We start from the raw sequence: 27,484 nt of genomic DNA on the forward strand, positions 1-27,484 counted from the left end.
TTTGAAAAATGATGAACAAAATGTACCCACAATTCCACAGTCTCCATATGCTCCTCACCTGTGTGTCTTTTATAATGCTTCAGCATGTTGACCTTTTGGGCGAATTTGCGGTTACACTCTTTACATTCGTATTCTTTGATTCCCTTGTGCAGCTTCATATGATGCCGTAGAGCATGTTTTGTCTTCATACCTTTGGAATAACACAAATGCATAAACATCGTACTGTAAATGCATTGCTTTATGGGTGATTTATGGTTACGATATGCTAAAATATCCGTACCTTTTCCACATTCTGCACACAGAAAGTCTCTGACGTTATCATGAACTCTCAGATGCTCCTTCAGCATGTCTTTCCTGGCAAACGACTTTCCACACTGTTCACAGCAATGGCTCTTCACACCTGAGGGTTTATCACATATGACTATTATACTATTGTTTGCACATGAATGCGAGGGTCCTTATACAGTGCATATGATGTATATTTCATTACCAGTGTTATACTGTTGTGTTTTGTGCATTCATAATGATTTTCATTGCCAACACTGACATTTTAATGACACTTTTATTAGTGCTGTCAAACGATTAATCACAATCCAGGTATATAATATATATACATGTGTACTGCATATTGGTGTGTATATATGTAGAAATACACACACACATACTGTGCATAAAATACAAAAGATAAACGCTCACCGGCCACTTTATTTGGTACACCTTACTAGTACTAGGTTGGACCCTCTTTTGCCTTCAGAACTACCTTAATCCTTTGTGGCATAGATTCAACAAGGTACTAGTAATATCCTCAGAGATTTTGGTCCATATTGACATGATAGCAACATACAGTTGCTGCGGATTTGGGCCCAAAGTGTGCCAAGAAAGCATCCCCCACACCAATACACCACCACCAGCAGCCTGAACCGCTGATACAAGGCAGGATGGATCCATGCTTCATGGTGTTGATGCCATATTCTGACCCTACCATCTGAATGTCGCAGCAGAAATCGAGACTCTGCCACTCACTGGATATTTTCTCTTCTTTGGACCATTCTCAGTAAACCCTAGTGTGCTTTAGTGTGAAAATCCCAGTGGATCAGCAGTTTCTGAAATACAGCCTTTCTGGCACCAACAACCAAGCCACGTTCAAAGTCACTTAAATCACCTTTTTTCCCCATTCTGATGCTCAGTTTGAACTGCAGCAGATCGTCTTGACCATGTCTACGTGCCTAAATGCATTGAGTTCCTGCCATGTGATTGGCTGATTAGAAATTTGCATTAACAAACAGCTGGACAGGTGTACCTAATAAAGTGGCCGGTCAGTGTGTATGGGCATATATATTTAAATATAATTTGTATCATTTATAAATATTTATATGTATTTAAATATAAACAAATACTTTATACATTTATTTATATACACAAAAAATTCACAGTACGCACAAATTAATATTGTGTCTTTTATTTTGTATGTGAATAATCATGATTAACCGCTTGACAGCGCTAATAGACCCTTTTCACAGCGGAATTGAACACCGGAAGCGCCCTTCGAAGCAGTGTATCGATATTTCCGGGTTCGCTAGGAGTCGCAGAGACATGACAGCCTCGGGACAGCGGATGACTTTCTCACGGTCAACTTTGCCATAATTTGGACAGGAAGATGTTGTTCGGTGAATGTGTAAAACTGCCTTAATAAAACAGCATTTAAAAGATGATACCGATTTGCAGAGTTTGTGCAGAAAACGTGTCTTACACAGCGTTTGCAACGTCAGGTTCCAGTAAAGTGCACAGCCAACAGCATAAAATCTGCTCATTCAAGCCATTCGTAAACTAGATTAACCTGGCTATTTAACATCCAGCAGGATGAGTTTTATGTCAGTAGTCCCGTCTGTAAACTGTGCTAACCCCTTCCTTCCTTTTTATTCAGAGTCAGATATAGTGAATGGCGAGTTGCTATCGGTTAATACATTACAGGTTGTTTAATGCTCGTGAGGTTTTCTCAAGTCTGGAAACACGTTAGCTCTTACTCGTGGATAATATTCATTTTTATTATTTATTTAAAGAACAGCAAATAACATTTTACAATACAAAAATGTACATACCAGGGGGTAATTATAAATAAAATACAAATATACAAAATGTAATAAAACATATGTTATAATAAAATACATGGTAGAGTTCACACATTTTAAAGTGGGTCGAGTTGATACTGGTATTATACAAGCATATTTCAGTCATCAATACCTTAAAATCTGGTTTCATATTAGTAAATTTACATTTTGAATGTACAATTTTGTTAACAACATAAGCAAATTAAATAAATAAAACTATTTTCCTCTAGATTAGGATAATCAAGTAAAGCCCAAATGTACATATATCCATAATGAAAGAGGTTTTGAACACAAAAGAATCGTTATTAATACATTTTGCAGCTCACCCCATAAGCTGACTATGTACAATGCCAAAATAAGTGTAAAACTGTCTCCTCATATTCGTTACAAAAATACAATTTACATAAATCCCACTTTTAAATTTTTGCAAACAATGTTTTGCTGGATAAAACCTGTGGATGAGTTTATAGGACATTTCTTTAATTCTATTTCTAACATGATACTTCTGTGGTAACAGCCACACTTTTCTTCAATTCACACTTTAATAAAGACATATAATAAAATTGAATATAAGGTACAGTAATGATTTATTTTTGGAAAAGAGTATGAATAGCTCTATCATTACTCTTGGTATTTAGTAAAACAAAATTTGCCGACATAAGATTTAGTAATATCAAAAGACGATGCATCAGAAGGATGGTCTTATTAATACCTCTAAATAACATGAATGAATAACATCTCTGCATTGAACCAATAACAGTTGAAAACTTGCTGGGTTATTGAGATTTTGTAATAAAGGAGTTCATTGTAAGAAAAGTTTACCATCTTTATTATATAACTCACTAAACAAATAATTTTGCTGTCAAACCAACTAAAAAAAAGAGATTTGCATTTGTATGAACTGTCTATTCCAAAATAACAACAATGTAGGGATAAATCATGCTTATAGATTAATGACCATGATGAGCACTTGTTTGTGGAAGGCAGATAGCTTAACTGGAGTTTTGTCTATATTATAATTACTCATCAAAATAAACCATAGACCATCAGTTTTTAATGAAACATACTAATCTCCGCTTGAAGTGCATACAGCATAAGAATGTACTCCCGCATATAACTTGAAACGGCATTCAACCCCCTTTTAATATTGTCATCCATGATTTTCCCTGTTGTTCGTCTTTCGGGAGATCGTGGTCATTAAAGTAAGAGTGTCGTTTTTGAGTTGGAGCAGCTGGGAACGCAGCAATCACAGCGATGAGATGACCCTGCCATTCTTTCTTGCTACGTCGCATTGAAACCGGATGTTGTGGTACACTGCTTCGCTTACCGGAACCAGGAAGTGTGAAAAAGGCCTATTTGTATTGGTTATTACCGTTGGACAGAAAAAACACAAACACTAGAAAGTATAAAGGAAGAGTCAGGAAGTAGGGGACTGGAAAGATACTACACGTGCGCAACTCAATTTTTCTAACCGTGCATATGAAGTACAAGCAGCTTGCACATGTGCTTTGAATCATTTTTGCACTACTTGGTTTGTCCACAAGATGTCAACACTGAAGTGGGACTCATTTCACAATCAGAAAAGAAACGAGTGGAAAACAAACATCATTATCGGTGTGCAATAACCACAGACGTATTGAGTTGACAAGGCAATGTGTGAACAGAACAATGGATATCAGCTACTGTATTTTAAACATGGACAAAGTCATTTTATCAATTATAACATCTGTGAAAAAGCACATATTCGCCATGTTATTTCAATATGGAGCGTGACTTTAAAGGTTTTACATCAGCTTTAAAACTATTCTGTTAAAATGTTATATTTATAGTGAAATGTCGTGTACACTCCATCATTTTAAACACTCTCATGAGAGGTCAGGAAATGCAGTAAGTCATGAAGTGTGTATTAGCCAGAAAACTCAAATGTGGTCATATTTCTGCAAAAATAAATTGCTGGTATTTAAAGCTGGATTATTTCTTGTTTACTGTAAACAGCTGCTTTGATGCAATTTGCATTGTTGTAATGTGAAGTGAATGTGGACAAGGACTGAGTATCCTTTTGCAGGTTTTATTAAACAGAGTGGTCAGGCAAGCAATGGTCAATACAGGGACAACAGAAGTGAATGGGCAATCCAAAGTCGTAGTCGAAATAACAGCCATAGGTACGAAGGCAGGGAGTATACAACGTAAACAAACAAAACAAAGCAAGATCTAAACACTAGTGATATGACATTGTGCGCCGAGGCTTCGAAGCATGTATCAAAAAAACGATGCTTCTCGCAGTGAAGCAGTGTACTGGAGCTTGATTCATTTTGCCATCATCACAGGATCAGTGACGTCCGAAGCTTCATTTTCACCTATAACCACGTGACTGGTTCAAATATTGATTCAAATTTTTAAACACCCTCATGGGTTAGTAAGGCGCATATAGTAAAGTGCATAGCAAGAGATAAGGCGTCGATTACATACATTTCTACTGTTTCAAAGCACTGCACCGGTCCCACACACCAGTAATTAAATCAAAATACAATAGTAAATTATAGTAAAAAGGATTTGAACCATACTAAAGTGTATTAGTGTATTTTTTTACAACTACCTTTAAAGAAAACCCCTGCATATAAGTAGTATACTAGTGTTGAACAGAGGCCAGCTGGCGAGTGCAGCCCAAAAGCATCGCTCACATAGCCTCCTCCTAGAGCATTCGCCTCCCATGCAGGAATCGCTGATTCGTTCCCCGCTTGGAACGGGACTAGTTGGAATACAACAATTGTAAATATTTTTGAATACCTTGGATTTTACTACAGTCATCGGTTGTGTAATGTGACATACCTTATGTGTAAAAACTACAGGAATTGAGTGATTTGTTTATATTTCTGTTGTTGTATTACTACATGAATGAGTTTCACTGGTTCAGAAAGCTTCATTTCAACATCACTACTAAACAAGGAAGGCAAGGCAAGGGATAAACGCATCGTAATGTTCACAATCAGTTTACAAGAGTGTCTTTAAAGTGAGCCATACAGTATATATGTGTGTGTAATCAGTCCATGAGATGCATCAGCTGTGGGAGATTAATCAATGGTGACTTAAAGCAGGTGTGTGTGTGTGTGTTGCATGACTGGATCTGTAGTTTATTTTGAGGCAGGATTGTAGTTCTGGTGAATGTGAATGTTCTCCAGCTATCTATGATGGGTAGATCACTGTTGATCGTGACAACTGTACATATTCCCTGAGCTAAAAAGTTTAACGTATCCTTGAATTTAAAGAATTTTTCATTTTGTGACTCTTTTCGAGTGTTGATTTGGCACCCGTATTGTAATGAATAAATAAATAAAAACATACCCAATCTTAGTGTTCATACATGCTTACAATAGATTTAAAAACTTGAAAATTCAACTGTTTGCAAATGTTGTAGCCTTTCTGGTCTAAAATACGTTTTTTTCCTACCTGTGTGGATGATTTTGTGCCTGTCCAGGTTCCCGATGCTGTTAAAGATCCGTCCACACATTTCACATGGATGAATATATCTGAAATATATTAGACAACATTTCTAGATTCCATCAACAAATATGATATTCTTCTAAACAGAAAGCTCTGAACATCTTCAGTGTGGTGGTCTTACTTCTGCACTGCAGGATCAGGCAGGTGGTCTCGGTGAATAACTAGATGAGCGTTGTATGTGGCTTTCAGAGCAAAGCGGCGATTACACATCGTGCAGTTGTAACCTTTTTCCTTATGCATTTCCATTATGTGTTTCAAGTAATCACGGCCCTTGGCGAATGTCACCTGAAGAACATAAACAGATGACGATTCGTGAATAAATGTTTTGTTATTAACAAAATATTATGGCTCCTAAAAAAAGAAGGATTATAGAAGTCTATACATCCCATTTTATTTGTATCAATATTTACAACTATAGAAAAATATAAAAGACCGCTTGAAAATTCTCAGTTTCTCTTGATTTATAATTTATAGTTGTGTGTTCAAATAAAACTTTTGTTCAAAAAAAACATTTTTCTTCCTTATTATTTTGTATTATTCTGTAAACTATTGATGACATTTCTTTTAAATCTAAAGTAAAAACATTGTCACCAACAGCATTTTTTGCAAAAGATAACAAAAAGATGGCAGGTTTTTAGATACGTTTATATTTATTTTTGTACACTCAATACCAATGTTTCCAGAAGTTAATGTTTATTGAAATAACACTGATTCTTAATCATAACAACTGAAAACATCTGTCATTCATGACCAATTATTATTTTCCAAAACGAAAAAAGAAAAAAAAAATTATAAATATATACATTTTCCCAGAGATGGGTTGCGGCTGGAAGGGCATCCGCTGCATAAAAATGTGCTGGATAGGTTGGCGGTTCATACCGCTGTGGCGTCCCCGGATTAATAAAGGGACTAAGCCAACAAGAAAATGAATAAATATAAATATATTTATATAAATATATTTTGTATGTTATGTGTGTGTATTATATACTTATAAATATATTTATTACTCAAATACATGCCTCATAAATACAGGAAGAGAAACTAGAAAATTTTCAAATGCTTTCCTCAAAATTTTTTCACACCCCGGTAATAAATTGGTAAATATTGCTGCTGCTTATTACTATTTAATAATAAATATATAAAATAAAAAAAATCGAAACATGCACTGATTATTTTAATCTGACTTGCATTAAACATTGTATCTATATTGCAATGAAAAAATTAATGTGAACGGAAACACAATTCAAATATGCATCTGTGAGCATTTAGAAAAAAACATTGAATAACTGAAACAGCATCATAGTGTTGCAGTGGGTAGCACAATCACCTTACAGCAAGAAGGTCGCTGGTTCGAAACCCAGCTGGGTCAGTTTTCTGTGTGGAGTTTGCATGTTCTCCCCGTGTTAGCCTGGGTTTCCTACGGGTGCTCCGGTTTCCCCACAAGTCCAAAGTTATGCGCTATAGGTGAACTGAATAAACTAAATTGGCCGTAGTGTATGTGTGTGCATGAGAGTGTGTGTGGGTGTTTCCCAGTGATAGGTTGCAGCTGGAATGGCATCCGCTGTGTAAAAACATATGCTGGATAAGTAGTTGGTGGTTCATTTCGTTGTGGCAACCCCTGATTAATAAAGGGACTAAGCCCAATAGAAAAACTGAATGAACTGAATAAATACCGTGAGTGGCTCCTCGTTTACCTGACATTTCTTGCAGCTGTATTTGTGATGTTCGGGATCGTTCTTCTCATCTTCCTCATCAGAGCTGTCGTCGCTCTCCTCCATAGAGATGCCAATCTTCTTAATGAAGTCCTCTCGCTCCTGCTCATCCATTAGGGCGATGTCCTGGAAAAGATGCATTTTGGGACTCAATAAGTGGACATCATTATATTCTTGTGGGTTGGTCATTTTGTTTTCATATTCAATACAAGATGGATGGATGGCATAGATAGACGGACGGACGGACGGAGATAGATAGATAGATAGATAGATAGATAGATAGATAGATAGATAGATAGATAGATAGATAGATAGATAGATAGATAGATAGATAGATAGATAGATAGATAGATAGATAGACAGACAGACAGACAGACAGACAGACAGACAGACAGACAGACAGACAGACGGACAGAAGGACGGACAGATAGAAAAAATTCCTCCACACCTTAAAGTGCACGTGGATGTGATCTCTCAGGACGTCCACACGGAAGAACTTGCGACCACAGATCTCACAGGTGTATTTCTTGTCCCCGTGGGTCAGTAAATGTTTGTTCATATTACTCCGACATGAAAACACCTTGAATAATAATTTTTAAAAAAGCTTGGTTACACTATTTTTTTAATAGTGCTTTGTTTTTGTTTACTTTCTTTTTTAATTTAAGGTGTCTTTTTTAGAGTGTAACTATCCATTTAATGTACTTACTATATGTGGTAAGGGTCAGCATGAGGTTTTGGCCTAGGGTTAGTTGCACGAAATTATGTATAATGAATTAATTATTTGAAATTACTTTAGCAATTATATTGAACGTGTAACAAGAATGCCTGAAAATAAAAAAATATCTGTTTTATTTTTTCATTTCTTCAATGCCCTCCACTAACATTGGAACCCTTTATAAATATGGGCAAAGAAAACGTAAAAATTCGGAAAAAAAAGAAAAATTTTAAATGTAAAAATACTACAGTAAAAATGTGTAACCTAATTAACAGTTCCTTGCATTAATATATATATACATACACACAGTTGAAGTCAGAATTATTAGCCTCCCTGTTTATTTTCCCCCCAATTTCTGTTTAACGTAGAGAAGATTTTTTCAGCACATTTCTAATCATAATAGTTTTAATGACTCATTTCTAATAACTGATTTATTTTATCTTTGCTATGATGACAGTAAATAATATTTGACTAGATATTTTTCAAGACACTTCTGTACAGATTAAAGTGACATTTAAAGGCTTAACTAGATTGATTAGATTAACTAGGTAGGTTAAGGTAATTAGGCAAGTTATTGTCTAATTATATTTAGATAACTAACTATAAATATTGTTAGCTATTTCTCACACCTGCAAGGTTTCAGGCTTCTTTTTTTACTCTACATCTTGCAATTATAATTTTCTTTTTTCACTTTTTTATCCACAATTCTGAGTTTACATCTTACAATTCTAAGAATGTTAGTTAGATCTATGCATGGGATGATAACCGATTTCAAGGTTTAACACAGGTTGGAAAAGCCAAGTTTTTAAAACCGCTATAATTTTCTGTTATACCGTTCCTACGGTATATGTAAGTTTTTATTTTTTTACATTTTTTAATGACTATTTTGTTTAGTTTTTTTAGGGCAAAAATATCTGCTTGTAGAGAAATAATGACTTATTTTTATTTTTTAGCCTGACATGTTTACTGTTCCAAAATATTTTAAATGTTTTTTATAATGTAATCTTCAATCTATTCAAACATCACCTACACCACAAAATGTAAGAATTAGGAGAAAAAATTATCTGTTCTCATCCTAAAACAAACTCAAGCTTTATCAGGACTATTTGTTCATATTTTGAGCAAAAAATCAATGGGTTAAATAAAAAAGAGGTTGAGGAGCATCACCTTTCCACAAATAGGACACGCTGAAGGCTCCTTTCTGTATTTGCTTCCCTCCTCACCGTTGACTTCAAGCTCCTCACGTTTCAAGTTCTTCGGGCCTGTGGAAAAGCCATTTATGCATACACAGAGGAAGTGACATAATGCTTGATGATCTGTGCTTAAAGCGAAGGGCATAGAAAGTTAATGAAGCCTAGAAACAGAGCAGATCTGTTTACTGCTAGTGTTTATTTACTGATTAGAGGAGTGTTTCCCAACCTTACTCCTGGAAGCACACCAACAATATATATTTTGGATGTCTCCCGTATCTAACTCATTATCTTCAGGTCTTGAGAGTCTCTTCTAATGTTTTGATGAGTTGATTCAGGTGTCTACATACTGTACTTTATATGCCATTTTCACTTTCAGTAATACTTCATAAGGATGTTAAATATGTTCCTCAAGTGTTTTCTATTTTAAAAGATTAAAAATTGATATGAAATGTATATCTCACCAACGACATGTCGCCTCTGGTGGTCCTGCATGACGTCTTTGCGGTAAAACATCTTATTGCAGATTTCACAGGCGTACAGCTTCTCTCCGTGTTTCTTTTTGTGTTTGGACAAGTTACTGTTAGTGGAGAAAAACCTGGAGCAAATCTCACACTGGAACGTTTTGTCATCTGCAACAAAAGGGAAGCATAAGAGATACGTACAGTTGAAGTCAGAATTATCAGCCCCCCTGTTTATTTTTTTCCTCAATTTCTGTTTAATGGAGGGAAGATGTTTTCAACACATTTCTAAACATAATAGTTATAAAGACTCATTTCTAATAATTTTATTATTTTTTATCTTTGCCACAATGACAGTAAATAATATTTGACTAGATAATTTTCAAGACACTTCTATACAGCTTTAAGTTAATAAGGTTAATTAGGATAACTAGGCAGGTTAGGGTAATTAGGCAAGTTATTGTATAACGATGATTTGTTCTGTAGACTATCGGAAAAAATATAGCTTAAAGGAGCTAATAATAATAATAATAATAATTATATATTTTTTTTTCTTTTTTTTCTTTTGCCAAATATATTCATTAACATTTTGTGCTGATACAATATGATATACATACAAAAATAAGTAATAATACAATGTTCAATGACCATCAGAAAAACAGTATAGTTATAAAATAACACAGTTAATGTATAAATAATAATAATAATAATAATTATATATATATATATATATATATATATATATATATATATATATATATATATATATATAACCAACAACAAAAAAACTAACTACAAAAGTAATAAATAAATAACAATAAAAACATAATTAAAAAAAATCTTTATTCCCATTTTTTAAGTCCATTGGCACAAAATTGATAAATCAACAACAGCGCGATATTTTGCTAAAACAATTAAATAAATGATATTAAAAATGAAGCTTTACCTGTCCTGCAGTTATGAAATCTTAAGGCATTTTCCACTCGGAAGGATTTCTCACAGGTTGAACATTTGTATCTATACTCAATGTCAGGCTAGGAAAAACAAACAAGTAAAACATACAGAAAAATAAATGTATCTTTTTTTTAGACGGACACAATTTTTAATGTTAATTTAAAGGGCCATGACACCCCCCCCTTTCGATTAAAGTCTACTTCAGAATTTTTTCAAAAGATGCATGATTAATGGGCGTGGAGCTCCGCGAGCATCGGGCAGGAGTGGGCGTGGCCAGCAGGGGAGAACGTGAGCGAATGAAGCTAGCTCACAAAATGAGACAAACCGTGAGGAGACGCACGAGTTTATAGTTTACAAAGTTAAAATGCAAAGAAATAAACAGTGATTTAATGCCCTGCTACATTTGTTATTCGTAATTTCATATACACATAACCACAATTTATATCATTATAAAGATAAGTGTGTTCACGTAAACCCTATAAATGAGGACTTCTCCTTCAATCCCCGTATCCAGCAGACTCAGTGCAGCAGGTCTCCTGACCCGTCTATTTTAACCATTAGCCCTGCTGGTAATCTGGAGGATTTAGGCAAACACAGCAGCACGGCGATGTGTCTGAATGTCAAGGAACTCCTGATAAAAGACAGCGTCCGCCATTCTCTAATTCTCGTGCTGCTCTCCCGACAAAAATGCTAGCAGCACACACACAGCTTTGCTGTATGATCGGCCCTGACAGGATCGCGGGGGAAAACATGCAACAAACCGCATGGATCATGGAAACAAACGCATATGAGCCTTCATGAATGGCTAAATACTGTGTGCCTGTGCCGAGGGTCCGTGACCTGCTCACAGCTCGGGCTTGACTCTGGCAGGTCTCATGAATAATTAAGCAGCCGGCTCTTCTCATAGGATAAGAAAACTCCGCTATGAATAATAATGAGAAACCGACGCGTCATCATTGCACTTGCAGTACTGCGCTACGTCACCGATTTTGATTCCGCCCCAAAAATCATTTAAAACCCGGAAGCTGAAATTTGCTGACAAAAGCTCAAAATTATCCAGTTTTGCCCACAATTAAAGCTGACAGGTGCTAACATTATCTTAACTGATGCTCAACACACACACATCTGTTAATATAAAAAAAAAAAAGTTCTCCAGGGTGTCCTGAACCTTTAAATATCAGTAAATGCAAAATAATTGATCAAAATGCCTCATACCTCATTCTTGCTGTGTTTATAGGATATGTGCTGTTTAAGACTCTCTTTTCGACTGAACATCTTGTCGCACTCGTCACACTTAAAACACTTGTCTCCTGTATGTGAAGAAGACGGTTTCGATTAGACATAAAGCATATGGCACAACTTCTAATAACTTCTCTGGGTAAACAGAGCGACAAGTCCTTTTTTAGGGATGATGGAAGACGTACCATGGGAGCGGATGTGTCGGTTGAGGTTACTGCTGTTCTGAAACACTTTATTGCAGAGGCAGCACTGGTAAACTCTTTTATGATCACCACCCGGACGAAGAGTTCGCTTTCTCAGAATAGGTCTGGCAGAAAACAGGACAAAAGGTATGATCGATGACATTATATTTCAACACAGAGATACATAAATATGTAAATCTGAGGGGAATAAAGACAAGAAAGAAAAATATATGCAGTTGAAGTCAGAATTTAACATATTTCTGAACATAATAGTTTTAATTACTCATTTCTAATAACTGATTTATTTTATCTTTGCCTTGATGACAGAACATCATATTTTACTAGATATTTTTCCAGATATTAGTATTCAGCTAAATGTGTTGGGGCTAATAATTAAAGTTAAAGAGGGTTAATAATATTGACCTTAAAATGATATTTAAAAATATAAAACTGCTTTTATTCTCACTGAATTAAAACAAATACGACTTTTTCCAGAAAAAAAAATCTCATGGGAATTACTGTGAAAAAGTCCTTGCTCTGTTAAACATCATTTGGGAAATATTTCTAATCATTTTAATAAAGAAAACCATTCTAATTATTTTAATTTCAACTGTACATATATTGGACATTGTAATATACACTAATAATTGTTTTTGCAGTTATGAGTTTGTGGATTATGTAACATAGAATTCAAATTTGTTCCTGTTGCGATACTGAGTATAAACCTAATAATTCTTTTTTTCATTGGAATATATAGGTGACTTTTATTTTGTAATTCAGAGTTTACATCTCACAATTCTGACCTATTAAAACTGTTATGTTTATAAATGACTTTACATTACATTCCAACTATTATCTTGGAATTTTGTGTTTATCTTGCCACTCTTTTTCTCAGAATTGATATTATTTCTTGAAAAGGCAAGATTCTTTATGCTTTATATAGAGTTTACATCTCACAAATCAGATTTTTTTCCTCAGAACTCTAAATTACAAACTGCGGTTCAGATATTATCTGTTTAAATAATACAAATTTGCCTTCTTTTTTCTTAGAATAATAATAATAATAATTCCTTACATTTATATAGCACTTTTCTGGACACTCAAAGCACTTTTTTGGACTACACCTGGATGACACGACAGCAGCCATATTGCGCCAGACTGCACACCATACACCAACTGATTGGTGGCGAGAACACAGAGTGGTGAAGCCAATTATGATATGGGGATGGTTAGAAGGCCATGATGGTCAGAGGATAGAGGGCAAATTTGGCCCTACTCTTTTCAAAGGACATCCTGGGATTTTTAACAATCACAGAGAATCAGGACCTTGTCTCATCCAAAAGACGGCGCTCACTGAGAAAAATTGAGTCCCCATCAATATACTGGGGTGTTAGGACCCATACAGTCCGTGGTTTGAGCGCCCCCTGCTGGTCTCACTAACACCACTTCTGGCAGCAACCTAGCTTTCCCATTTGGTCTCCCATCCAGGCACTGACTAGACGCAGCTCTGCTTAGCTTCAGTGGGCGACCATGTAAGAGTTGCAGAGAAATTATCTGTTGAAGTTCCAAGATTATAACTTTTTTGTAAACCTTTGTAGTCTTTTTTTGAGCTCTGAGGTTAAATGTTTTGTCATAATTGTGAGACAAAAATTAAATGACACATAGGTTAAAAATGTTGAGGACTGTAAGAACTCTTAAATGTTCTTTTTTTGAACACAAAACTATAACAATAATGTTAAGAAATATGCATAATATGAAAAATGTTAAAAAGACATTTTATTGCAATACATTTGTTTGTCAAATAAGTTTGAAGACAAAGATTAGGAAAAAGCATTATCAATTTGACATATTCTGTCCGCAAATTTGTAATAAATTTTAAAATATACATTATCCTGTAATGGCAAATCTGAATGCAGTGTCACATGATCCACAAGCTGAGACTGCATGCAATGCTTGGTTAATGCGCACACCTACCTCCGCCCCTAACTCTACCCCTCAGAGTGACATCACTAGCTCTGCAAAGTGCATGTGTCTGAGAGTGCATGTCTCAGACTGCATGTCCAAGTCTGCAGCCAGATACTATTGAATCCTTCAGATTTAAATTGCTGCCTATTTACATTTAATGAGTAGTTCATGCATTTTAAAACACATAAACAAACAGTAATTGTTTCCTTACTTTCCAGATGAGATGGGGGAGCGTGTCAAGCGGGATGTTTTGAGTGGCAGAGGGTCTACACTAACCATGACCTCCTGGACGTCCAGCACAGAAAGAGGGACATCAGGAGCCACAGTACTGAGAGGCTGCTCATTGGACTCGGCAACAGGAGCTTCTGCTAGCCAAAATGTGACATATAAATCTCATTTTTGTGTTACTTTTCTACTAAATGAGCATTTCCTAAAATTCCCACCTCACCTTGAGCAGAATTAGCTGCTCCACTTGGCACAGATTTCTGTGTTTTTGTCCGTCTTGGTCTGCTTTGCTTTTTGGCTGGCTCTGGTTGAATCGGAGCAATTATGGCAGTATTGTTTTGGGATAGTGCCTCTGTAACCTGCGGGACAGGTGGGTCTTCAGCTGGTGCTGGAGTTTGGCAGAGCAGCTGGTCTGGGACAGGAAGGTTCTCTGGTGGTGGTGCCTTCATTGGAGAGTCTCCAGGTTTGTTGGATGGCAATTCTAAAGAGGCAAAAGGATGAATCATGAGCAAAAAGAGATACTCTGAACACCATAAAGATACTTTAAAGCACGCATACCTGGTTGGGGTGGAAGTAAAGGTGGCCTAAGTACAGGCCGATCCATTTTTTTGGCATAAAACGCTCCATACCAGACTCTCAACTCTGTCCCAGGTAGAACATCCTGCAGAGAAGGAAATTCAAGAATTCAAGTAAATAGGCAATCAAATCTATATACTCTAAAGCCACACTGACATGAAAAATTATTATAGTGTCCACATCAAAGAATGAGGTCATTTAGCTCTGTGAGTGAAACAAACATGTACTGTTTATTTTGCTAGCTCATATTGTTATTCTTGAAGCGAATAATTGATCCACTGTTAATCCGCTGGAAAAAAAAAGTTTGCTGTGAATATCTTTAATGAAAGTCTGAACATTTGCTTCCATGTTTGGCATGGTGGTCCTTCTGTTGACGTCAACCAGAGGATTTCCATAGCAACTGCTTATTAATACCCTCTCTTACTGGTAGTTCATGATTTAGGGAATGATGAGCAAAAAAAGTCCCCGGCCCCTACTTAATACTCCGTTTCAGTTGGAAGTGCATCAGCATACTGAAATTAAAGTATCAGCAATTTCCAGTTCTTGCAGACATTAAAGCAGGATGAATTCGGATTGGCCCTCATAAGGCATGATTTCATTGCATGGTACAGCAGGGTTAAGTTCGGTACAGCTCACTTTTCAGGGCTTTTCTATTGTGTGCATATAGTTCCTTGTACATTTTTAGTGCCACCTTGAGTAAGCCAAACCTTTATCAAAATGTGATGTAAGCATTGGTCCATGAGAATAATCACTACCAGCAGTGGAAACGCAAACCGAACAGAGCCTAGTGAAAAACACCAATTGTTTGTCCGACTCTGCTTGGAAGCACGTTGTTTTGAAAGTAATTACAATGATATTGTTCCTCTGTGTCCTTACCATTATGGTTATGGTCTGAACTTCCATATTTTAAAACAATTAGACAATGAGATAAAAAATCTTATTACGGCTGATTATTACTCTTTTGATTTTTCTTTAATGACTAATCTTCGAAACCCTTCCTCTCCTAAAGCATTCAAGCTACAACCATCAAATTTACTACACACCTGCAGGCTGATCTGAAGATTTATGCTATATCTTTTCTAACTGATCTGTCTAATGGTTTTCCGAAAGCTGACTCAGGAAATCAGAGAAAATCCCGAAGAATTTTAGTGAGGGGGTGAAAACTTTCAGTAAATCTCACAGAACATTTTACACACATTCATCCGTTATATCCTTCATATATTTGGTCAGCTATATAACTATAACTAGCAAACCCTTAGAACTTGCTATCAATATGCTAATTAATGCCAAAAACATGCTAGTAACATGCTAATTCATGCTCCAACAATTCAACATCTTAATTATTGATAAAAAAAGATAGTAAAATATAATGATGTGTGGCATAAACACACCTGCGACGTATTAAAATAAACATCATCATCTTGCTGGTAGGCTGTCAGGTTCTGGTGTTTGTGGTCTGTGGCAGGCCGAACCAACATCATCCAGTTACAGTCGTCTTCATTGGACGTGTCAAAGCACACCACTGAGCCGTCCTTCTGGAATATCTGAGAAACACAACATTAAGTATAGCTCCACTGGTTTAAGAGTAGCATTCTGATGGCCTGTCCTTTACCTTTAAAGGAAAAGCCCCCTCAGTCTGAAGGCTTGAAGTCCTCGTGGCCTCAAATGGGCCAAATCGAGTCCTCCTGACCAACCGCCGAAGCACAAACACACCTTCCTTACCCTCCTCAGCTAACCTGATCTCCAAGCTGTCTGGTAAAGACGACCTTTAACATGAAAAACGATGATTACAATCAGAGTTAATATTTCATATATACTCATTCATATATATACTGTTCGACAGTACGATAGAGTTGTGTAAAATATTATAAAATTTCAAAATAACTGTTGGCAAAGGTTAATGATTACTCCAGTGTTTACTGTCATGTGATCCTTCAGTCATATCAAATCATATCATATCGGAATCAGTTTTATTGCAAAGTGTGCTTCACACACAAGGAATTTGTTTTTATATCATATCACATCAAATCATATATCATATCATATAATATATCATATCATATATATCTAATCAAATCATATCAAATCATCATATCATAATATATAGTATCAAATCACATCATATATCATATCACATAATATCAAATCATATCATTATCATGAAGACTTCTACATTGTTACATGAATATTCAGTTTGAATAAATGCTGTTTAAATGTTATATTCATCAAAGAATCTTGAAAAATAAATGTATCAACAGTTTTCACTAAAATATGATTTCTTCAAAATAAATAAATCTTATTGATGCAAACGTTTGCACAGCAGTGTGTGGATTAAGTATATAATATTTATTGTCATGTTTAAATGCTTAGAATATTTTATATTTATACATACATATATATATATATATATATATATATATATATATATATATATATATATATATATATATATATATATATATATATATATATATATATATATACAGTAATTAAAGTCAAATTTATTCGCCCTCCTGTATTTTTTTTTTCATGTATTTCCCAAATGATGTTCAACCGAGCAAAGAATTTTTCACAGTATTTCCTATAATATTTTTTCTCCTGGCGAAAGTCTAATGTATTTTATTTTGCCAAGAATAAAAGGAGTTTTCAATTTTTTAAAACCGTTTTAAAGTCAAAATTATTAGCTCCCTTAAGCAATATTTTATTTAATTGTCCACAAATCCAAACTATCGTTAAACAATGACTTGCCCAATTACCCCAACTTGCCCAATTAACCTAATTAATCTAGTTAAGCCTTTAAATGTCACTTTAAGCTGAATACTAGTGTCTTGAAAAATATCTAGTAAAATATTATTTACTGTCATCATGGCAAAGATCAGTTATTAGAAATGAGTTATTAAAACTATTATGTTTAGAAATGTGTTGTAAAAGATCAGAAATTGGGAAAACAAATATACAGGGGGTCTAATAATTCAGGAGGGCTAATAATTCTAAAATATATATATATATATATATATATATATATATATATATATATATATATATATATATATATATATATATAAGCTCACTGTAGACACTGCTATTGTCATAATAGAATTTTGTAATAAAATGTTTAAAAAATGCAAGCACTTTTACATTTAGTTATTTATCAGATGCAAAGTAATACAAATGACAGTGTGTTTGTAATACACAGTCATACAAATACACTATCCTCAAACATATGACAGATACAATATCTGGCCTTTGAAAACAGAACATATGGCCATCTAATTGTGGTCACTGCTGTGCCAAGACCCACTCAGAAGGCAATAGCCCAAAAGCCACGGATGGCCACTCACCGTGCCCGACTCAAAACAAACGAGTCCCTCACTGTGACGACAGGCCCCAGTTCAGGACATTCAGAGTCATGATACTGCCCACAGTCCTCACACCCTGCAGCAACGACAGTCACATGAGAAATTATGCCATCAAACAAAGACACTGCTAAATACTTAAAGGAACAGTTCACTCAAAAACTTAAATTCTGTCATTATTTCCTCACTCTTCACTTGCTTCAAACCTGTTTGTGTGTCTGCAATTAAACACAATATCTTGAATAATGTTGAAAATGAATAGCCATAAGCATCCATAGTAGGAACAAATAAGTACTATTTAATTCAAATCAAGTTTATTTGTATAGTATTTTTCACAATAATTATAGTTTCAAAGCAGCTTTACAAAAGACGCTCATCATTGCATAACAATCAACATTAATTGGTTAATGACAAATATTGTTATTAGTTACTTATAACTTTAATTAACTAGTAATAACAGTTTTTAACAGTTGAAGTTAAAACATAGTTAACCTGCAGTTATATAGTATATAGGTGATATCAATGTGTACATGATCAAAGAAGTATGGAACTATGAACTGGAAGTCAATGGCTGCCGGGTTTCCAACACTTTTCAAAATATCTTCTTTAACGGTTAACAGAAGAAAAAACTTGATTTGTAATTTTTCTTTCTCTCTACATCAATTGCTGCGTCTTTTTGTAGGTCATATATGTTTTGTATGGTGCCATCTTCTCTTGTTTCTTGCTTTATTTTACATTTTGCACAGGTTATTGTTTCATGATGGGTTTGTCTGTCTGTTCTTTGTTTTTCTGTCTGCAAAAATTATAATTAAAAAAAACAGAAGAAAAAACTCATAAATGTTTGAAACAAATGGGAGTTTGAGCAAATAATGACAGAACTCATGACAAGATGTTTAGGTGAACTTTCCCTCGAACAATGAGAATACAATGCTGCTGCATGCATATTCATAAACAAGTGAGATTATAGTTGTGCACTTACAAATAAACTCATCTGGTGTCTGCTCGGCCATCCTGACACCCTAGAGATGGTGCACAAAATACTGACATTAGATTTATAGCACTGAACAGTTAAACCATTGAAGTGATTTGTTGCATGTTGTCCTTTTGCGACGTACAAAAGAGTATGTAATAATTATTATATTTAGCAATTAAAAGCAGATTAGTAGGTCAAGTAAAAAGAGTCTGTGATGTGTTCATTCTCTTTACCTTTTATTTAATGGGCTATATACACACAGACTTTTAATTTCAGCCAGCCAGCCTCAGCGCTTCCTGTGAACTGTCTTTCAATTTCAAAATCGCCATGTTTAAGATATGATTTCTTTAAAAATCAGCAATCTTTACTGCCTGATAGATATACAATATAAAGTGGGCATCAGAACAGACAAGAAGCACTGCATTAAATTCCATTTCTCCCACCATGTCTTTAAAATATGACAGATTTGCCCCTTTGCCTGCTGCTCCTGATGATCTTTCATCTCGTTTTATGCTTGAACAACTAAACGAATGCTTAAGTCTATTAAACTGAATGTATTTTAATTACATTACAACATTGATGCTGTAATAAGAACCTTATGATATTGAAAACATTAAGCTTTCACCATAATTTTATCATTGGCTGAAGAACACTAGCTGTGCATAGAGCCCATCGACAAGGTTTTTGCTGACAAACTTGAATGTATTTTGTAAACTGTGAGCAAATTTTGATTCGATGGCTGCATCACACTGCAAAAAGTTTGAACAGGGGGAAAATAAAAGAGAAAAGGTTATAGAGTTTCCAAATGAAACAGATTTGAAACAGTCTACAATAAACAGGTAAATTACTAATACTTGAGGCTTTCATGACAGAGTTAAAAAAAAATGTGCATTTCAGTCTTTTGAAATCAAAGCTGGATGGATCAAGACTTATCGCTTTGTCCCAAAAGATATGAGAGAATAAATATACAAAAATTTTATTTATCAGGCGACACGGTGGCTCAGTGGTTACCACTGTCGTCTCACAGCAAGAAGGTCACTGGTTCGAGTCCCGACTGGGTCAATTGGCATTTCTGTGGGGAGTTTGCATGTTCTAACCAAGTTAGTGTGGGTTTCCTCCGGTTTCCCCGTATGAGTGTGTGTGTGAATAGTTTGTATAGTATATCTGTGACTAGTGTGTTTGTATAACTATCAATGGTACAACTGTTAATGCGTCTAACTGCAACCCAGTACTGGGATGCAGCTGGAAGGGCATACGCTGTGTAAAACATATGCTGGATAAGTTGGTGGTTCATTCCACTTTGGCGACCCCTGATGAATAAAGGGACTAAGCCGAAGGAAAATGAATGAATATTGCATTTTACAATTTTTTTTTAAAATTATGGTTGTATACCCTTTACACTTAATTTTTAAACACATTAGTTAAATTTGCTCATTTTTTAAAAGTTATTTTAATTTTAAATAATTTATTATTTTCTTTCAGAGGATATGTTTGTTTATAATTCATACATTTATGTATTTTATTTTGAGGGGATAGTGGGGAAAATAAGAAAAATAAAACAATCTGTAATTTTCCCTATGTTGTATTGTATATTATGATGTATTGTCTTGTTAAACACCAATAAAAGATTAAAATAAAAAATAAAAAACACATGAATGAATTCAAAGCGAAACACAACAAAAAATACTCTGTATTCATGTTACGCTATTTGTTTTTGCAAAATATACTGATTTATTAACCAATAACAATAAAAAAAAGAAACCTGGTGATCATCATTGTGGTAAAGTTGGTTTTATATTCTCACATTCATTCATTTTTGAACAGTGGCCATTTGTGACACCCTACTATAAATATTCAGTCTGAAATCGCATGCAAGTATAACTTAAAAACAACATTAGCACTATTTAATTGACCGTGAACAATGTTGTACTTTGCTAGTCCTTGCTTGCCAATATAATATCCCAATTTATAATTTGCAAAGAACACTTTTTTAAAATTATATTAAGAGGGTGAAAGCCTGAATGTGCAAATATAAAACTTTACCATGATGCGATCATCTGCAAATTGAGCAATGTCATGCAAAGCTTAACCTTGCCATGAAAACAATTACATTTTTACCAAAATAGCGAACCTAAGTTTTTTTTTTTTGTAGGTTTGTACTTTAAAAGACTGTAAAACTTTTAAAACATGTCTCTGTCAATGTTCTCAAACAATTATATTTGATTGACCAAAGTCAGACAATTGGCAATTTCACATCTGTAACATCCATAACCAAGCTTTTTGCTCATAAATACAAAAATGTTAAATAAAAATATATCAATCATCTTTGTTCTATAGTGAGCCAACGCTTCTCCTTTTGATTATCATCGTTTATTTTGATTTGTGCAGTTTATTTTACAGAATTTCTACAAAGTATGTTGTATACTGTAAACTTGCATGCTTTTTTAGGTCACCTCCATAACACATGTTTATTTTCCTCATTTAAAGTGTAAAAAATGTTTACAGGTTGATATTTTTCTGATCCCACAACTCTGTGGCTAGTTGTTTTAAAAAATATAATCAGATGCTTCAATATGTAAACATATACTCTCTCTGTGGATTTGTTTTGAGTTTTTACTTCAAATATCACATCCATAACACTGGAATTGCTCAATTGTTAAAGTACTTTTTTTTTATAAACATAAGACAAATTTGAGGATATACTAACATATTCAATTTCCAAACATGTGATGTGGATGTGCAAAACGTTAAGGTGTATTCAGCTATTTATAATACAAACAGTTTCTATGATATATTTTAAAAAATAGTTGTAAACTCTGAAGTAAAACGGTCTAAAACGTGTGGAAACATTTGTATACTAAATAATATTGCTTTCGTTTTGATAATATCTAGTGAATGATAAATGCACACACAGTGAAAAAAACCTATAAATGCAACTTTGTGCTCATTCAGACAATGCAACAGATTTTGTTGACGCTCCTCAGCACAACAATCACAACACATGACGCTCTTTAACAACGCAGAACGGGGAGCTGTCCGCGGATGAAACGCCGGAAAGCAGTCGGGGGAAACAGCACAATGCGGACAGAATCCGTGATTTGGGAAGATTTCAAACTGTAGCCGGGTTTTAACTCCGATCTCAGGCTGCGCTCGCTCTCTTTCAGCAATGCAAATGTAACAAAGAACAATCGGCATGGCGGATGGAATGGAGACGCTGAAGCTCATCTGGAGCCAGAGCGTTTGAAAGCGAAAAGCGCGAGAAACTCACACTTTTAGCGGCTCCTGCAGCTTTTAATGAAGAGCACGAGCACATTTCGCGCGATGCGTTTGAATATAAATGCTTCACAAGTTCAGCGTAAAGTCATTACCTGTTTTCCAAACGTCTACACATTTAGTGAATCCTGACTCCGGGTTCCAATCCGCTCCAGAAACCGCGCAGGACCGGAAATAAGACCCGTGATAGGGCATTATGGGAGGTGTAGTTTTCTCTCTTTCTCTACACACGCTCTAAGCGATTTTTCTCGAATATTACTTCCAACTGACTATTAGTTTTTGACTTTAACACAAATACAAAAGCAACACACACACATTAAAAAGTCGAATAAGACAAAAAGGTGTTCGTTCAGGGTTTATTGCTCAAACCAGTAAAGGTATGCTAACAAACAGAATTCCTGCATAGCATAGATTGATATTCTTCTGACATTAAAGGTCTTTGTCACGTTATTTTAATAGAGCTGTTCAGTCATGACGTCAATTTGTAGGCTAAACATGATGCTAACTTACAGGTTCCCTCAGAGTATTCCTTTTGAGGGATGTAAACAAAAACAATGGTCCCAACGTATTTCCTGTTTTACATTTTTAGTATCTTAGCTTCCAAGAATCCAAAAAGGGCCACATATTGATAAACAATGTTATGATAGCTGTTTTAACATTAAGTTATCATTGAATTGCCTCTTGTTACAGTTGAAATTAAATAGTTTGATAACAAGCAGGAAATGTTAATGGGCCAATGACATGACCACATTGAAATGGTCTCAAAATGTAATGTTATTTGACTTTTTAAACACAATCTCAAATTTTAAAAGCTAATTGTTCATTAAAAACTGCAGAAAAGCTAGCATCTGTGTGGTAGCTGTAGCCTTTACATAGCAACAAATGAACCATTAGCAAGCACAGCAATGTGTCTACGTATAATTTGTGCTATAAATAAACAGACATTATTTTTTTTTCTAATTTAATTGTAAACCACTATTCTTAACATCCCCATCGCTTTTTAAGACTACAAAAACTGAACAGCTCTTAGTTCTTACTGGATATGTGTGATCTTAATATTGCAGGTATATATGTTACGGTGAGCTTTCATGGATACAATAATCATTCGCAACAACGGCAATTCCTAAGGGCGTTCAATACATCCAATAGAAAGCACAGATGAATCAGGTTAACAAGGAGTTCTGCAATGCATATGGTTACAATGATGATATGAGGACTGATGTGTGTGATTTCATTTAAATGGCTGGGACGGCCACTTAAGCAGGACAAAAATAAAATACAAAATCTTCACGTGCCTCCTTTCATTTCACTGGAAATACAACTTGATGATGTGTTAACAGGCAAGATGTACAACACAACCTACACTAAAAACAAAACAGTAGTCCTCCCCAAATACAAATTTGACAAGCCAGACTGCTGAGGTTTCTTTCTGGCAACATTCAGAATGGACAGGCATTCAGGTTTCTTCTACATATGCAGCTCGAGTTCAAGTAAATGTCAAGCGGAGCCTGTTATTGAATCTCCCAAAGCGCAAATCCACTGCAGTTCTTCACACAGGCTCAAACAGTTGAGGTCCAAAACACAAACGGGTTGGCATTCACTGCCAACATTTCATGTGGCTTAAGAGTATATGGGAAAGAAAAACAGCACGCTTAAAATAATAACTCCTAAACAAACAATACCAAACACGCATGTATTCTAACATTTCTCAATTAGGGGGAGGGGGAATGCCCTTGCTTAGTGTTAAAAGCTTAGGTGCAACTCACTTTTTTTTTTTTTTAAACGTGTGGCACCGTGGGAAAACTAAGAGAGAAAAACACATTCTCTTTATATAGTTAGATAATGATGTATGCTTAAAATCTAAATATTAAATAAAAAATATATATAATCAATGTTTTCCCCATCTTTTTTTTGTGTGTATTATGTAATTAAAGGGTAAACGCTGAACCACACCTTTTTTAAAGCAAACATATCAGTGCCAGACTAGAACATTCTTAAACATTTATATTAACGTTATACAGCAGGGAAAATAAGTATTAAACATGTCATTTTGCTCAGAAAACATGTTTCTAAAGGTGCTGTTGAAGATATCACATACGGAGTATGTGTCAATACCACGGCCATATTTGTACAGTGCTTCCAGGACAAATGTCATTCAACCGCACTTAGTCAAGACTAAAGCCAATCTGAAGATGTTGGACTTCTGTGCTGTGTACGGGTGTAGCAACGAGCAAACAATGAAAACAAAGCATAAAGGCAGAATATTTTGTTTTTTAACAATTTTGTTTTTGTATGTTACGAACTTTTGTGCTAAACAAGTAACATTACTGATGATAATACAGTTAATGGATTCACCATAAGGCAAAGTAGCACCAACTTGCACTAAATACCAGGCTTATGCTAGTTTTGTTAAATTAAATCAGCAAATAATGTAAATGAAATATGACAACAAGATGTTGCGGTGTCATAAATTTGCATTATTGTTGGTAAAGTGAAGAAGCTCTAGTTTTTGAAGCAACTTATAAGGATGCCTGATAAGATAACAGTGCCTGCACCTCAATGTGCAAACTGTCAACCCTAAAGTATTGAATATTACAAATGTTATACAGCATTTAGATCAGAAATGATGAGCAAATTGAGACGCAGGGATATTGATGATCGATGACTTATTATTTTTGACCACTGGCAAAAATCTTGATCATAGATATTTGTCAAAATCTCTGGTTCTGGGTGGTCAGTCCTTCACTACACCTTCCCACATGGTCCCACATTAATTTCAAATGAGCTCTACCCTGTACTAAAATGGCAGCTGTATTGACGCATTCCTTCCAATAGACAACAACAGCGAAGGCGACATCGATATTGTAGGCGATATCTATGATTTGTAACAACCAAATAAGATATTTGCAAATGAAACAAACTAATTTGTTTACAAATTAAGTTATGTGTAAAAACATGAAATGACTCGGAGAAAAACACATTGAACACATGAGGAAAGGAAGGTGTGGAAAGGCAGTGAACGCCCAGACAGCAGCTGAAATCTCTCAGGGCCTACTCACACTATGCCCGTTTCCCGGATCATTTGAGAAGTGCGAGTGCTCTGAAACGAGCTCAGGCATGGTTCACTTGGCCGGCCCTGTCCCGGTTGGAAGAGGTGTGCCGGAGCACGGTTCACTTGGGTTTTGGCGTGGTACGCTTGTGTGCGAGTGCAAAATGTGCTTGATCCCGAAACTGAAAGCAAGACGTGACTTTTGAGGGACTGTCTGATGTGGATTTATTAATCATTCTTACTGTTTAATGAACGCAAACTGTCATAGTTTATTAAAGACGCAAACTCCTCACTGCACGACCGCTGCACCTTCAGCATACCTCCTAATTCCTGCAGCACGAGGACTTTATGATTGTTTATGAGCGTCAACAGTGGCTGATCTGTTCGGCGACATATTTCACCGTGTCACTGCATATCAATCGACCAAACTGACATAACTTAAGAAATCTCCACTGTGCTGATGGGAAGCGCTTACTGAACAGCGCATCATCGATGATGTAAGCGTGCCCAGGCCCAAATGTAATGTGAATGCGAGCCGCCGGTGGAGATGGAAGGGGGGACAAGCGTGCTTTGGCCCTGTTCAAGGCAACTACACATAGTGTGAGTACGCCCTCAGTAGTTCTTCAGCAACCCACTGCCCATCATCCTTGTAAATCAATATCAGCGGCTTCAGTCCAACATCTACATTAGCAGGATCATGAAGATGAAACCAGGGTGGACATTGTTTAGGTTTTTACCAAAATCTGCTTCAATTCCACATCAACAGATCCTTTAGAAATATTATTTTCAGGAAAAATGTGACATGTTTGATACTTATTTTCCCCACTGTATGTTAGAGAATGTTCTTAAAATAAATTTCGGCAAATAAAAGTCACTATTCTCCCAGATTTGTCTCTCACACAGTATGAAAACTCACATATTCAATTCACATCAAGGCAGAGAGGTCTTTCACATGTTATAACAGAGCACGTTCGCATCCAAAATCCCGCAAAATGCACTGCGCCACCACTGCAAAATGAGTTCGGAGCATATAAAAGAAGTGCAAATCAAACCGATGGAATTCCCTTGTCTGATCCACCAGAGGGGTTTTCCAGAGGGTTAAAGCTTAGGTAGATGGAACGATCGAATCCTGCTTTGGTTAGAAGGCCACAAACACAAAATATATCTTGTACATGACGATCGCTGTTTGCATAAGAGTCCTTTTAGAGCGACGAACGAGAGCCAGTGCTTATTAGGAGGCTGTTCTGTAAACTTTCTTGCATATAATCACACATATTAAGTTCAAAACGTATGACTGTTTAGCCAATGACATCCCATCGTAGGGATGGACAGATGCACAGGTTGACTAAAGGGTTTCTGGAAATGTGGATGAGAGAGGAAGACGGTGATTGTTGCTACGCAGAGGAGGTTTTGGCAAAGGACACCCCAAAAAGACGAATACGTACTGATGACTTGCATAAAATGTAGGAGCGTGTTAGAAATATGAAGAGGCTCGAAAGCTATTAGTCTGGATGACGGGCTTGTGTAATGTGAAGTTCACGTTGGCGGTTCTTTCAGCATGCCGTTGGTTTTGCTCTTGCTCTTGGGGAGAAGTTTGCGGTTGATGATGCGCCTGAAGGTGGCGGTCCTCTTTTCCCTGTCACCCATCACAGCCGCCTCGGGATGCTCCAGGTACTGGAGGTCATTGTGGGACTGGCTCATGCCCGGCTCCTTTCGCTGATGCCTCCGTCTGAAGAATAGCTTGGCACTCTTGTGAAGGAAGCTGCCTACAGGGGGCGCCAAAGAGAGATAAAAATAATCAGCAAAAGCTCTATTAAATGTACTCCACTGTGCCAACCTGGAGGTCAAACCCAGATTAAAGGTGCTATAGACCATTTTGAGGGATGTAAATAATAACAGTGGTCCTAACCCATTTCCTGTTTTACACTTAATTTCTATAGCTTTCGAGAATCCAAAAGGGTCCACATATTGATAAATAATGTTATGATAGCTGTTTCAACATTAG

General features: G+C 35.7%; 3 protein-coding genes across 5 annotated transcripts in view; 1 reads left to right on the top strand and 2 right to left on the bottom strand.

Annotated features, from left to right (window-relative positions):
* prdm15 (PR domain containing 15) overlaps nucleotides 1-22,590 on the bottom strand; it is a 35,089-nt gene extending 12,499 nt beyond the window's left edge. For both annotated transcript variants that reach the window (XR_012386452.1, XM_009305497.5), the window contains exons 1-19: nucleotides 22,526-22,590; nucleotides 19,164-19,203; nucleotides 18,170-18,263; nucleotides 16,441-16,594; nucleotides 16,220-16,372; nucleotides 14,811-14,913; nucleotides 14,476-14,733; nucleotides 14,239-14,392; nucleotides 12,066-12,187; nucleotides 11,857-11,951; nucleotides 10,634-10,721; nucleotides 9,691-9,858; nucleotides 9,204-9,298; nucleotides 7,770-7,901; nucleotides 7,304-7,447; nucleotides 5,731-5,894; nucleotides 5,556-5,635; nucleotides 281-400; nucleotides 59-190 (exon numbers count right to left, since the gene is read on the bottom strand). Coding sequence is in view for 1 of the 2 variants with exons in the window: in XM_009305497.5 (XP_009303772.1) it covers nucleotides 59-190; nucleotides 281-400; nucleotides 5,556-5,635; nucleotides 5,731-5,894; nucleotides 7,304-7,447; nucleotides 7,770-7,901; nucleotides 9,204-9,298; nucleotides 9,691-9,858; nucleotides 10,634-10,721; nucleotides 11,857-11,951; nucleotides 12,066-12,187; nucleotides 14,239-14,392; nucleotides 14,476-14,733; nucleotides 14,811-14,913; nucleotides 16,220-16,372; nucleotides 16,441-16,594; nucleotides 18,170-18,263; nucleotides 19,164-19,194 (2,287 nt within the window). In the remaining variant the exon portion in view is untranslated. The remainder of the gene's footprint in view (nucleotides 1-58; nucleotides 191-280; nucleotides 401-5,555; nucleotides 5,636-5,730; nucleotides 5,895-7,303; nucleotides 7,448-7,769; nucleotides 7,902-9,203; nucleotides 9,299-9,690; nucleotides 9,859-10,633; nucleotides 10,722-11,856; nucleotides 11,952-12,065; nucleotides 12,188-14,238; nucleotides 14,393-14,475; nucleotides 14,734-14,810; nucleotides 14,914-16,219; nucleotides 16,373-16,440; nucleotides 16,595-18,169; nucleotides 18,264-19,163; nucleotides 19,204-22,525) is intronic.
* Nucleotides 1-27,484, top strand: part of mdh2 (malate dehydrogenase 2, NAD (mitochondrial)) — a 172,983-nt gene that overhangs the window by 59,413 nt on the left and 86,086 nt on the right. The gene's annotated exons all lie outside the window — the stretch shown is intronic.
* The window catches only part of c2cd2 (C2 calcium dependent domain containing 2), a 41,490-nt gene continuing 36,776 nt past the window's right edge, over nucleotides 22,771-27,484 (bottom strand). For both annotated transcript variants that reach the window (XM_009305499.5, XM_009305500.5), the window contains one exon: nucleotides 22,771-27,245. In XM_009305499.5, coding sequence (XP_009303774.1) covers nucleotides 27,016-27,245 — 230 coding nt within the window. In that variant the 3' untranslated portion in view covers nucleotides 22,771-27,015. The remainder of the gene's footprint in view (nucleotides 27,246-27,484) is intronic.

The sequence above is a fragment of the Danio rerio genome, chromosome 10 (assembly GCF_049306965.1).
Source record: "Danio rerio strain Tuebingen ecotype United States chromosome 10, GRCz12tu, whole genome shotgun sequence".
Lineage (NCBI taxonomy): Eukaryota > Metazoa > Chordata > Actinopteri > Cypriniformes > Danionidae > Danio > Danio rerio.